The sequence below is a fragment of the Astyanax mexicanus genome, chromosome 5 (genome assembly GCF_023375975.1).
Source record: "Astyanax mexicanus isolate ESR-SI-001 chromosome 5, AstMex3_surface, whole genome shotgun sequence".
Classification (NCBI taxonomy): Eukaryota; Metazoa; Chordata; class Actinopteri; order Characiformes; family Acestrorhamphidae; genus Astyanax; species Astyanax mexicanus.
The window spans coordinates 56,888,371-56,901,276 of record NC_064412.1 but is presented as its reverse complement, the minus strand read 5'-3'; the positions used below and the strand labels follow the sequence as shown (position 1 = coordinate 56,901,276).

Genomic DNA, 12,906 nt, shown 5'->3' with positions numbered 1-12,906 from the left:
ATCTATCTAAGTATCTAAGTATCTATCTATCTATCTATCTATCTATCTATCTATCTAAGTATCTAAGTATCTATCTAAGTATCTATCTAAGTATCTAAGTATCTATCTATCTATCTATCTATCTATCTAAGTATCTAAGTATCTATCTAAGTATCTAAGTATCTATCTAAGTATCTAAGTATCTATCTATCTATCTATCTAAGTATCTAAGTATCTATCTAAGTATCTAAGTATCTATCTAAGTATCTAAGTATCTATCTATCTATCTATCTATCTATCTATCTATCTATCTATCTATCTATCTATCTATCTATCTATCTATCTACTAAAACTTAAAATATTCAAATGGTTTAAATTGACTGGCCTAACACTCAACTATGCAGAGATTTTTTTTGTGGACAAAATTTAACTGTTAAAGGCTGTGGTTAAGGTTTGGTTTAAGGTTTGTTTTAGGAGTTTGGTTTAGGGTTACACTCAATAGAAAATCGATTAAAACATTTAAAACATGTATTTAAAACACAATTAACTTAGTTCAGCATTCAGTTACTTGAGTCTACAACGGACTTTTCATGTGAAGTGTTTCCAAAAAATGTTCATATAACATAACAAAACTTAAATGAACAAAAGAACTGTAGCCTTGCACCACTTTACAACAACTGTGCTTTTACTGTTTGTTTTAATGTTTCTGATTGTTGATTCTAAGCAGGTATGATTATCAGCCAGTACAGAAATACATATACTCATATTTGATGGGAAAATGCTGCAGTGTCTGAGAACCTTTTATCCAGGCAGGAGGGAGTTAAGAGATATTCCACCTCCAGAACTCAATTACTCCTCTCCCAATAAACACGGCCGGCTCTCATTCCCCTGGAAATGAAGCCATTGTTTTAATTGGATCTATTAAAGGCCTGAGCTTTAATGATGATTCGGCCATAAACATTTACCTTCAGGTGAGAGAGTTCTGTCCAAGGGCAGCCGCCATGACACCTCACTAACCCCCCCCACACACACACACCCACCCACCCACACACACCCCGAACCCAATCTGCTGCTGCTACACCAACACAACACATCTGTGTTTATCTAAACTCCAAAACAACACCATTTATACCAAAGCACTGAGAGAACAGTTTCCCTGCTTTAAGATCACAATATCTGTCACATACTAGTGCATCAAAAAATTACAATATCTGTGAAAATTCACTTTTTATTTCTGTAATTCAGTTCAAAATGTAAAATTCATGTATTATATAGATGTATTAAACACAGAGTGATCTATTTTAAGCATTTAGTTCTTTTATCGTTGATGATTATGAAGCTTACAGCCAATGAAAACCCAAAAATTTGTATCTCAAAAAGCTAGAATATTATATAAGAGCTGCTGGAAAATGAAATCTGCATCTCAATAAAACACATCTCCATACTTTGGACTTGATGCCATAAACACTTGCTTTTTTACGAATTGATTACTGTAATTCTCTGATTAATAAGTTGCAACTGGTCCAAAACGCAATAGTAACACATTACACCAGTTCTGGCATCATTACACTGGCTTCCAGTGTAAAAGACCTGCTATTAGTTTTTAAGGAATTAAATGGAATTGCACCATCATATGTTACAGACCGTCTATAATGTCTATATACGTTCCAAGTCGTTCCTTACGATCAAACACTGCAGGCCTGCTTAAAGTACCTAAAGATAAGTAGACAATAATATATAATATTTAGTTTTTATGCACCAATATAATGGAACAGCTTATCAACTGATATTAGGCGAGCAGCATCAGTAAACAGGTTAGTAACACTGTAGCGTCCCCCTTACAGCCGCAGGTTACGGGGGAACAGTGAAGCAGGCTAATATGGGCGGCTGGGAGATATATATTCCTGCAGATCCCGGTCGAGCGTCCCGGCTGTATTTTACTTTAAGTGTTAAGAACAGTTATGATAAGCCTGTGTTAAATATTTAAACTACACAGCTAATGCAATTTAACTTTACCCATCAATCTCAGCTCCCCAGTGAGCGGCAGCCATTTATCCTGCTGAGAACGACGAGCGTCTGATCAGATTTATGGCTCATCCCTCCGACACTGAGGAGCAGAGAGAGGCAGGCGGGCTCACGTCCGTCTCACCACCTCTCACACTGCAGAACAATTTACTGTGTGAAACAGGCTGAGATTGAGGCTAGCTTTGTATTTACATACATTTTGATATCCTGCCTGATAAAAAAGGTCTGTTTCTGGGCTGCTCTGTGTTTAAAGGGTCAGAAGTGACTTTGCTCACTACATCATTTATTACCTGCTGTCAAACAAGAGGTAGATAGAGAGAGATAGAGAGATCAAGAGCGATACCGAGAGATAAAGAGAGATACAGAGAGAAACAGGGAGATAAAAAGAGACAGAGAAACAGAAATACAGAGAGATACAGAAAGAGAGAGAGAGATACAGTGAGAAACAGAGAGAGATAGATATAAAAAGAGATACAGAGAGATAAAGAGGCGTACAGAGAGATACAGAGAGATAAAGAACGATACAAAAAGATACAGAGATATAAACAGAGATACATAGAGATAAAAAGAGATACAGAGAGATAAAAAGAGATACAGAGAGATAAAAAGAAATACAGAGATATAAAGAGATAAAAAGAGATACAGAGATATAAAGAGAGACACAGGAAGATATACAAAGAAAAAGAGAGAAAGAGATACAGAGAGATGATAGAGAGATAGAGAGATACAGGGAGTTAAACAGAGAGATACAGAGAGATAAATAGTGACACAGAGATATAAAGAGAGATACAGAGAAAAATAGAGAGAGAGATAAAGAGAGATAAATAGAGATACAGAGATATAAAGAGAGATACAGAGAGAAATAGAGAGAGATAAAGAGAGATACAGAAAGAGAGAGATACTAAGAGAAAGAGAGAGATACAGAGAGAAATAGAGAGAGAGATACAGAGAGATAAATAGTGACACAGAGATATAAAGAGAGATACAGAGAGAAATAGAGAGAAATAAAGAGAGATAAATAGAGATACAGAGATATAAAGAGAGATACAGAGAGAAATAGAGAGAGATAAAGAGAGATACAGAAAGAGAGATATACTAAGAGAAAGAGAGAGATACAGAGAGAGAGAGAGAGAGAGAGAGAGAGAAGGGGAAAGGGGGAGCGCCCTGGTGAGTTTATTAGGCTGCTGTCAGGCCGTTTAGCAGCAGAGCGCTATAAATATTAACTAATGAGTCGGAGGGAGCGGCAGGCTGGCAGATGAGCCGCCCGCCAGGGATCCCATACAAAGGTCAGAGAGCTACCTCACTTACTGCTACTCAGTAATTACACCAGCTCTCAGACCTGCTCTACACACACACACACACACACACACACTCTCACACACACACACACTCTCATACACATACATAAACAAGTAGTACACACCACCCCACAGAGCCTCTTCACCGGAGGAGTCTCTGTTAGATATGACAAACACCCCAATGACCCCAACACAACCTCCTGGTATTTTTTTACAGGTTTCTGACAGAAGCAAATCTTTATCCACTGAGATTCCCTTTGATTTCCTTGGCTTGCTATAAGCATGCTGTTGGCCAGTGATCAGCCTCACTCACAAGTTAACACCTCACAGCGTATAAAAGTTGTGGTCCAAAAGTGTGAAGTGAACACTTAATGACAAACTGACATACTGTTATCTCCTAACTATTGGTAGGTTAGTTTATGTTCTTGTACAAGGTAAAATTATAATTTTAAATGGTAAAATGAGAAATCTACTGATATGTCTTAGACTAGTTAAAAAATGAAACAAATCTCATATATTTTCACTTATTTATTTTTTAATATCTGTCTCAGTCTTAAGTATAAGGATATGTTTGCTTTACACAAAAAGACAATGTAAAACAAGGTGAATTAAGGCTAATTAAGCCCCAAAAACAGCTAATTTCAGAATGAAAATATGATAGTGTGGAGCTAACCATGATACTATTAATAATAACAGCATCCCTGCGTCTCTCTCTGTCTTTGTGTCTGTAGGGTTCCTCAGCACTATAAGTTCACTACTGCTCACCGTGAGCGATCACGTCTCGCACCGAGAGCCGCCGGAGACAATTAAACAACAACCACAACAACTCGACTAATTACAGCAATAAAAGTATATGACAGAGACACTGGAGAATAACCAGAGACATTAAAACACAAAATACAGAGAGAGAAAGAGAGAGAGACAGACAGAGAGACAGACAGACAGAGCGGAGCTCGTTAGTGGTTAGCGTGTGCTAACGAAGCTCTCCATCCTCTGCTCTGACACTGCGGCGAGGGGGGGGTAATTAGGATAATTAAATTAGTGCACTGATGGACACAGGCTGGGGAGATGTCAAGATCCCTCACCTTTACTAAAAGACACACACACACACACTCACACTCCACAGACACACACACACGCTCTACACACACACACACACACTCACACTCCACAGACACACACACACTCAGAAACACAGACACTCAATAGACACACACACACTCTGAACAGACATACATTAAATCACATAAAAATCAGCAGACGTACACACACACACAATGAACAGACACACACAGACTACTCAAAATACACACTCCACATACACACACACACTTATCACACACAAACACACTTGACACACACACACAGACTGAACAGACATACACATAAAATCACATAGAAATCCAAATAGACTACCCAAATTGCACATTTATAATAGAGCACACACACACACACACTCATCTGAGCCGTCTCTAAACACTGCGTTATATAAATTTAATGCAGTAACTACACCGGCAATTATTTTCTACAGTTATAACCCTCCTGTTATTCACGCAGTGCCATTCTGTGACCCTGCAATGCTGACGGACCGCGCCGTCTGATTTACAACAATTTAAGACTGAGGACAATTACTGTTTATACGAGGAAAAGGACAGACAGGGCTCATCTGCAGTAAAGCACAGGTCAGAGTGAATAAAAAAAACAACAACAAAAAAAAAAAAACAATAATATTAACACTAATAAAATGCTAATAAAACTTGCACAAATACTAAAATAGTAGAATTTCCCCTCGGGGATCAGTAAAGTATCTATCCATCCCTCCCTCCCTCCCTCCCTCCCTCTCTCCCTCTCTCCCTCTCCCTCCCTCTCTCTCTCCCTCTCTCTCCCTCTCCCTCCCTCTCTCTCTCTCTCAAAGATCACCTGAGAGGCCATGGCAACTGCCTAGCAAGCACCCTGCAATACCCTAACAACACCAGAGCATCTCCACAGCAGTCATTAGCAACACCAAAGCAACCACAGAGCAAAAGAACCTATGCAAAACCGAGCAACCACTTATTCCAACCATAACAGCCACCAAGAATATTCCAGCAACCCCATAGCAGTTGCCTCGTAAATCCCAGGATCACAGAATTGAAGACTAAAAAACAAATTCAGATATAAATCATGGAATAAATATGGAATTCAAAGAATGAGACAATGTAAAACTAAAACTCTAATACACCAATACACATGGCGTAATAATCAAAGGCCTAGGGCAGATAAAATAAATAAAAAGATGAATACTAAAATAATAAAGAACATCAATTTTTTTAAATAAAATTAAGGTAAAATATATTTAATTTTGTTAACATGTGCATCTTATTGTTAATAATTTTAATCAGGGCTGACATATTTATATATATATATATATATATATATATATATATATATATATATCAGAGAAAATTATTTCTGATATTAACGTAAAAATGCAGTAGAGTATTTACTTATTCTTTAATAATATTATTTTATTAATTTATTAGCATCTGTTACTGACTGATGTTAATTACAGGGAGCTTTTACTTTTATGTCAATTATTTAACATTAATTTGCATCAACTCAGCTAATCCAACTGAACTACTTAAAATACTTTGATGATTAATGTGATTAAAACAGATTAATTAATCACAGAGCATGTAATTAAATAGAATATCTTTTTTTTTTTAAAGAAAATCAAAAACAGATTCACTAGGCCCTAGACTTGAAGTTGTCTTTGTTTTTGTTGTTTTTATGTATTATTAAATATTATTTTATTTACTGAATAATTCGTTTATTAGGCCCTGTGATGTAATAAACTGTCAGATCAGGTGAATCCCCGTCAGACAATCATCATCACTGCCTGAGAACTGAGGAAACTGTCAGTGATAAGCTATGAAAATATAAAATAAATAAAATAAATAAAGCGTAAGCGCCGCAGGACGAGTTTTAGAGAAACAAACAGACTAAAGGCTCGTCTAACGAGGGATGAGGTCACGGCGGAGCTCATCGCCAATTATTTTCCGGTGAACACGACTATTGTGATACACACAGAATCCTAAAACAAGAGCCTCGGCCTGTGGAGGAGAAACGGACCACGGCTTCATCGGGAAATTAAGGTCATGAGCGCAGTAATTATGGCCACTGCGCTGCTTTGATGCAAGAATAAGCTTAAGTCAGGCAAACGGAATCGAGTGTGTGGGTGCGCATGGACAACCACACACACATAAAGACACACACACACACACACACACACAGAGAGACATACACACACACCTCTGGGCATTAAAAAAAAAAGAAAAGGCAAAATCAAGATGCCGTTGCGACACAAAACATTAAAATAATCATTTTGGTACTCATCAATGAATTCCACTACAGTGGATAATTAGAATGCGTGATTAATTGAGGATGATGGGATGAGAAATGCAAGGAGACAGCGTCGGTAATGATAAGAAATTTAGCCTTTTCTTCTTCTCATTTAGCGCTGCTGATGAGCTTGGCCATCGCACAGACATCTCACACACACACACACACACACACTTTAATACACACACACACACACACACACACACACACACACACAGGGCTAAATTACAGCAGACTTGGCTGCAGCCAACAGTGTAATAATTAAGGGGATAATGGCTGAGCGTTTAGAGTGTAAATCTCCCTCCTGGGCCGAGGGCTTTACTTTGCTGCTCAGAAAGTCTGGATACATCTGCCGTGCAACCAATCACTCTCCCGTACACAAACACTAATGCACTAATGCACTAACGTCTTAGAGATGCACAATATTTATCCGCCTTCAAACATCCGTAAATCCTTAAATGGCATGAGAGGTCCAGGTGAGCTGCGAAATCACTGTTAACATATTACTATAACAAATAAGCATTAGGAATTAGATTAGCTCCAGTCCCATTTCCACACTCAGGTTTGCCAGGTATAAAACAAAACAGCACGCAATAATTCAGTTTTGCTTCAGTTATTCATATAAATTAAAAAATGTCCCTCCTGGGCAGAGGACTAAACGCTGCCCAGAAAGCCTGGATACATCTGCCATGCAACCAATCAAATATCCTTAAATGGCGTGAGAGGTCCAGGTGAGCTGCGAAATCACTATTAACATATTACTATAACAAATAAGCATTCAGTATTAGATTAGCTCTTGACAGCAGAGCTTAGGACAGTACTAGAATTGAACTATGCGTCACAGAAATCTATGTGAGATGTAGTCTTCTAATTTGCCAATCAACATCAATCATTATTTATTCCTCCAGTCCCATTTCCACACTCAGGTTTGCCAGGTATAGAACAAAACAGCACGCAAAACATAACACTGTTTACCGTTTTTTGTTTTGTTTTATTAATTTATACAAAAAAACAGTGAGCAATATATTAAATAGTCACGTATTTTAGGATCAGATAGTTTCTGGAACTGGCTTATAAGAAACTTTAAAGTAAACCAGTCTACTTTTAAACCAGTTTTAGTGACTGAAGAACCAACTATAACCACCTAATTTGGATCCAGATGGAAACTTTAAGGTTCCAGAACCAATTTCTGTTGGTGGAAATGTGCAAAAAGTGTCAAAATTAGAATGAAATTTCTTCACTATATTAGTCTTCATCATGTCAGGGGCATCTAATCATGTTAAAATGCCAATTATATAATTTATTGCATAATTTCTATCCATTGTACAACATTAACCAGAATTTCTCCTTTATTTCTTGCCTTATTCTCCCCAATAAACACATTCTCTCCACTCTTACAGTAAATATTAAGCTCCATCACTGAACTGACACTTGTTAAAAAAGGTTTAAAAACATTTCCTCAGTCTCAGTACAGAACTCTGAGCCCCGGGTGAGCAGCAGAGGGCCTGTAGGGCTGGGTGGAACAGGAGAAAAGCTCTAAATGGGTTTTGATCCAAATAATTTCCCTGAAGACGAAGATCTGGAGGCTAAATGCTGTCCGTCACACATCGTTATAACTCTCTATATAAATAATACAGCATACACTATAACACTGATACTGCAGCATTTATAATTTAATAATACACAAAATATAAAATCCAGAATCAGGCAGCATATGTGATGTTTTAACATATAATAATAAATCTGAATAGAGTTCAGTTTTTGAAGGAGCGCACAAGAAATCATGCAGTTACTTAAAAGTGTTTTTAAGTAAAGAATTTAGCTGCTTTTATCTTAGGAGCTGTTAACTTTTAGCGGTTTCTGAAGCTGGAAACTCTTATAAACGTATCCTGTACAACAGAGGGAACTCTCGCTCTTGCATCCTTTCATGGGCTGGTCCTGATGAGAGCCAGTTTCATCATTATTTTTTTTCTTTACTTATTAATTCTAACATATTCTGGTTAATTAATAAAAAAAAAACAATCAGCATGTGTTCCTGTAGAGCAGGGGTGTCAAACTAATTTTGGCCGAGGGCCACATTGGCATATTGGCTGTCCTCTGAGGGCCGGATGTAACTTATAAATGTAATAAAATGTAACCAAATGTAATATAAAATGAATGTAATTACTCCTTAATGTTAAATAACTCTCAATATATTATTTATTCAATCAAATATTACAGTTGCATGGAAAAAATGTTTGCTTGTTGCTCTATTAACATAAATCCTTTTAATTTGTCATGTCATGAAATCCAAAAACTCCATCAATCAAGAACCAAACTATTCAAGTGAATAGAAATGACATCAAGTTATATTAACTTTGATCAAAACGTTTGATACTGAAATAAGGCTTAATAAATATAAAATCAAAAATTGTGAGCTGTGAAGAACATTAGCAGTTCCTCATCCAACCACTAGTCGGAGCTGCAGCAGCAGCAGCAGCAGCACAAGCCCGCAGTCTAACTAACTAAGTCAGAGCTACAGGCCAGCCACGGGCTACAGAGCTCAGCTGAGCCAGTCTGGAGCGTTTTTAAAATGTTTAAGTTCTTCTGTGTATGAAATAAAGATTTTTAACCCCACTAACCGGATAATACAGCTCTCTACAGTTCATCTTTCAGCCCAAGCAGCTAACAGCAGCAGTTTAGAGCAGCGTCACGGAATCACTGCTCGAATTACATTAAAAACAGGTCAGTTAGCGCGCTGCTAACCTCATATTTTTTTTTATAACTACGGAGTTTATTGGAGGTTATTGAAAGGGTTATTGGGGCAGAAATCAGTAAAGGCTGGTTAGATAAGTGATTCACGTCCTCGTCCTTTGCTGAGGTGAAACTGCGACTAGCGCTGTCACAGTGATGTTTATTAATGTCATTAAAACTGATTTTGTCAGGTATTGTCTTATAAATATTTACACATAACTTATATCTCTCCTAAAAAGCGTTTATTTTGGTCAGTAACACTCTTCGTAACACAAAAGGCATACCGGTCTTTCGCCTTGAAGCACAGCCGTCCGTCTGCATCAACTTTTCTTTTTCTGGACATTATGGGATAAACATTTATATGTCTCAATTCCACCCGCGAAGTTACACCTTCCCTCCGGCAGGGTTTCCACATCAATGACTACACTGCCGTGTAGTGGCAGTAAGCCGTAACTTTGCGGGTAATACAATCGACAAGCATTGTGGGAAATGTAGTTTTTGGTCAAAGAACGCTCCTGACCTATTTATTATAGACACTAAGATCTTACAAGGTCTCGCGGGCCACATAAAAGGACGTGGCGGGCCACATCTGGCCCGCGGGCCTTGTGTTTGACACATGTGCTGTAGAGCTTTAAAATATTCAATATTAAATTTACTATCTAAGGTGTGTCCAAACTTGTGACTGGTATAATAAATAATGAATGTCATCAAAAGTCTCTAATCAACTGGATTAGGACTGAATCTGAAATGATGTATAAAAGATAGAGTTAAAATCTCTGAAAGGAGGTATTGAGACCACTGGAGAACTGGAGCAGTTCTAGGAACATTTATTAAAATGTGTTAACATTTAGTGCCCCCTAGTGCACAGAGAGTACAGTATCTATAGTGCACGGCTGCAGAACGACAGTCAGGGGAGCTCCATTTTCCATAATATCCATAAATACAGCTCTAGAAAAAATAAAAAAACAAGAGAGCACTTAAAAATGATGCGTTTCTTTGATTTTACCAAATTGAAAACCTCTGGAATATAATCAAGAGGAAGATGGATGATCACAAACCATCAAACCACCAAACTGAACTGCTTGAATTTCTGCACCAGGAGTAAAGCAGCATAAAGTTATCCAAAAGCAGTGTGTAAGACTGGTGGAGGAGGAGAACATGATGCCAAGATGCATGAAAAAAAAAAAAACTGGGATTAAAAACCACAAATAGGTTATTCCACCAAATATTGATTATTTCTGAACTCTTAAATCGTTATGAGTATGAACATTGAATATTGTTTTCTTTGCATTATTTGTGGTCTAATAAGATTAATAGAGCAAATAAATGAAAAAAATATTTAAGTGTGAGAATATTTTACTTATTTTAGGAATAAAATGTACGTTCTAAATCAGTCTTAATAAGACAATTCACCTTATTTTAAGTCATTTGACTCTAAATAAGCACAAAAAGCCAGATATAAGTTATTCTAATTCTTGTGTTTATATTTAATCCATAAAAACTGAGATTTTTGCTGGATTTGAATCTTACTTCACTCATTTGAGACTTTTCAATTGCTTATTTAAAGAAAAATGGATTTACCTCAGCATATGTATATTTTGTTGCTTAATAAAATCATATGTATTGGTATACATATATAAAAAAAAGAATAAAAATGATGAGTTTCTTTGATTTTACCAAATTGAAAACCTCTGGAATATAATCAAGAGGAAGATGGATGATCACAAACCACCAAACTGAACTGCTTGAATTTTTGTTCACTCCAGGAGTAAAGCAGCATAAAGTTATCCAAAAGCAGTGTGTAAGACTGGTGGAGGAGAAGAACATGATGCCAAGATGCATGAAAAAAAAACTGTGTTAAACTGTGGTTTTGGAGTGTTACGTAAATAATTCCCTCGATTATATAACCTGTTTGTTCTGCAAAGTTACACAACAACTCCCAGAAAGATTTAAACAGAGTTTATAAACAGAGCTCGCTGATATACACTCAGCAGATTTTCCTCTCAGATTTACAAAAAAATCAGGTGCTTTCTGATTGGTTAAGACTTCAGTCCTCCAGTTCAGAGAGCTGCTGATGGCTCTTCTCCGTCTCGTAATGCGCTGATTAGTGTAGAGAAGCACAGAGACCGAGAGCAAAGAGACATTTTCTGCAGGACATTCAGGACAGATCGGGTCTTAATCAGGTCTTAATTACACATTAAATGGCTCATTTTTGCTGCTGCACTCAGATCAGCTCCTTGTGGCGTCTCAGAACTGAATCAGCGTGTGAATTGGACTGCTTTAGTTCAGTACTTGTTTGTTAAATTACTGTTTATATTTGTTTTAGCAGCTAAAACCACTAATTTCTCCACTTTATTAGGGTTTATATATACAGCTCTGGCAAAAACAAATGCTATTTATATGTATATGTATTGTTTTATTCTATAAACAACAGACAACATTTCTCCCAAATTACAAATAAAAATATTCTCATTTAGAGCATTTATTTACAGAAAATGAGAAATGACTGAAATAACAAAAATGCAGATGCAGAGCTTTCAGACCTCAAATAATGCAAAGAAAAAACAACAAGTTCATATTCATAAAGTTTTAAGAGTTCAGAAATAATCAATATTTGGTGGAATAATCCTGGTTGGTTTTTAATCACAGTTTTTTTTTCATGCATCTTGGCATCATGTTCTCCTCCACCAGTCTTACACACTGCTTTTGGATAACCTTATGCTGCTTTACTCCTGGTGCAAAAACTTTAAACAAGCAGTTCAGTTTGGTGGTTTGATGGCTTGTGATCATCCATCTTCCTCTTGATTATTATATTTGGTAAAATCAAACAAACTCATAATTTTTAAGTGGTATCTCATTTTTTTCCAGAGCTGTATTCAATAAAAATAGGTGATCCGAACAACCGATGATTTATAAAGCAAAAAAAAATTGATTTTAGATAAATGTTCAGTAATTTAAATTTATCTTCCAGAAAGTAATAAGCCATTACACACAGGCCATAAAGACCTTTTAACATTAATATAAACCCGTCAGCTTACCGTCCTGAAATACTCGCTCTACGTTGAGGCCGTACGTGGCGCAGGTCTCGTAGTACGTGCATCTCTTCAGGTCGTTGGAGAGCTTTCGCGCTCGGGCGTCGTCGATGACGCGAGGGTTAGCTGCACTGATAGCATCTGCAGAACCAAAAATGATTAAAAACACAAAAATCAGCAAAGTTCAGCATAATGTTTTAGAGAGAAACCTCTAATAAAACATATTTACACAAATGTTGAGAGAAATGTTTACATATGGCTCCCTCTAGTGTTCACCAACAGAAAACAACAAAAATGTCTCACTATATTCTCACTATATATAAGTGGGAAATGCCCAGATGTGAACCAAATTAGCATAGATTAACTAGATTAGTCAAATTGGTTTAATATGAATTGATTAATGCACTGATATCATATCAGATAAATGTATACTGTAGATACCCTGACTATTTTCTTTT

The 12,906-nt window shown here is 36.8% G+C and overlaps 2 protein-coding genes across 8 annotated transcripts in view; both read right to left on the bottom strand.

The window, feature by feature from the left end:
- psmb3 (proteasome 20S subunit beta 3) overlaps positions 1–12,906 on the bottom strand; it is a 213,178-nt gene that overhangs the window by 58,434 nt on the left and 141,838 nt on the right. The gene's annotated exons all lie outside the window — the stretch shown is intronic.
- agap1 (ArfGAP with GTPase domain, ankyrin repeat and PH domain 1) overlaps positions 1–12,906 on the bottom strand; it is a 200,656-nt gene that overhangs the window by 80,572 nt on the left and 107,178 nt on the right. For all 7 annotated transcript variants that reach the window (XM_022675333.2, XM_007258472.4, XM_007258467.3 and 4 more), the window contains one exon: positions 12,455–12,589. In XM_022675333.2, coding sequence (XP_022531054.1) covers positions 12,455–12,589 — 135 coding nt within the window. The remainder of the gene's footprint in view (positions 1–12,454; positions 12,590–12,906) is intronic.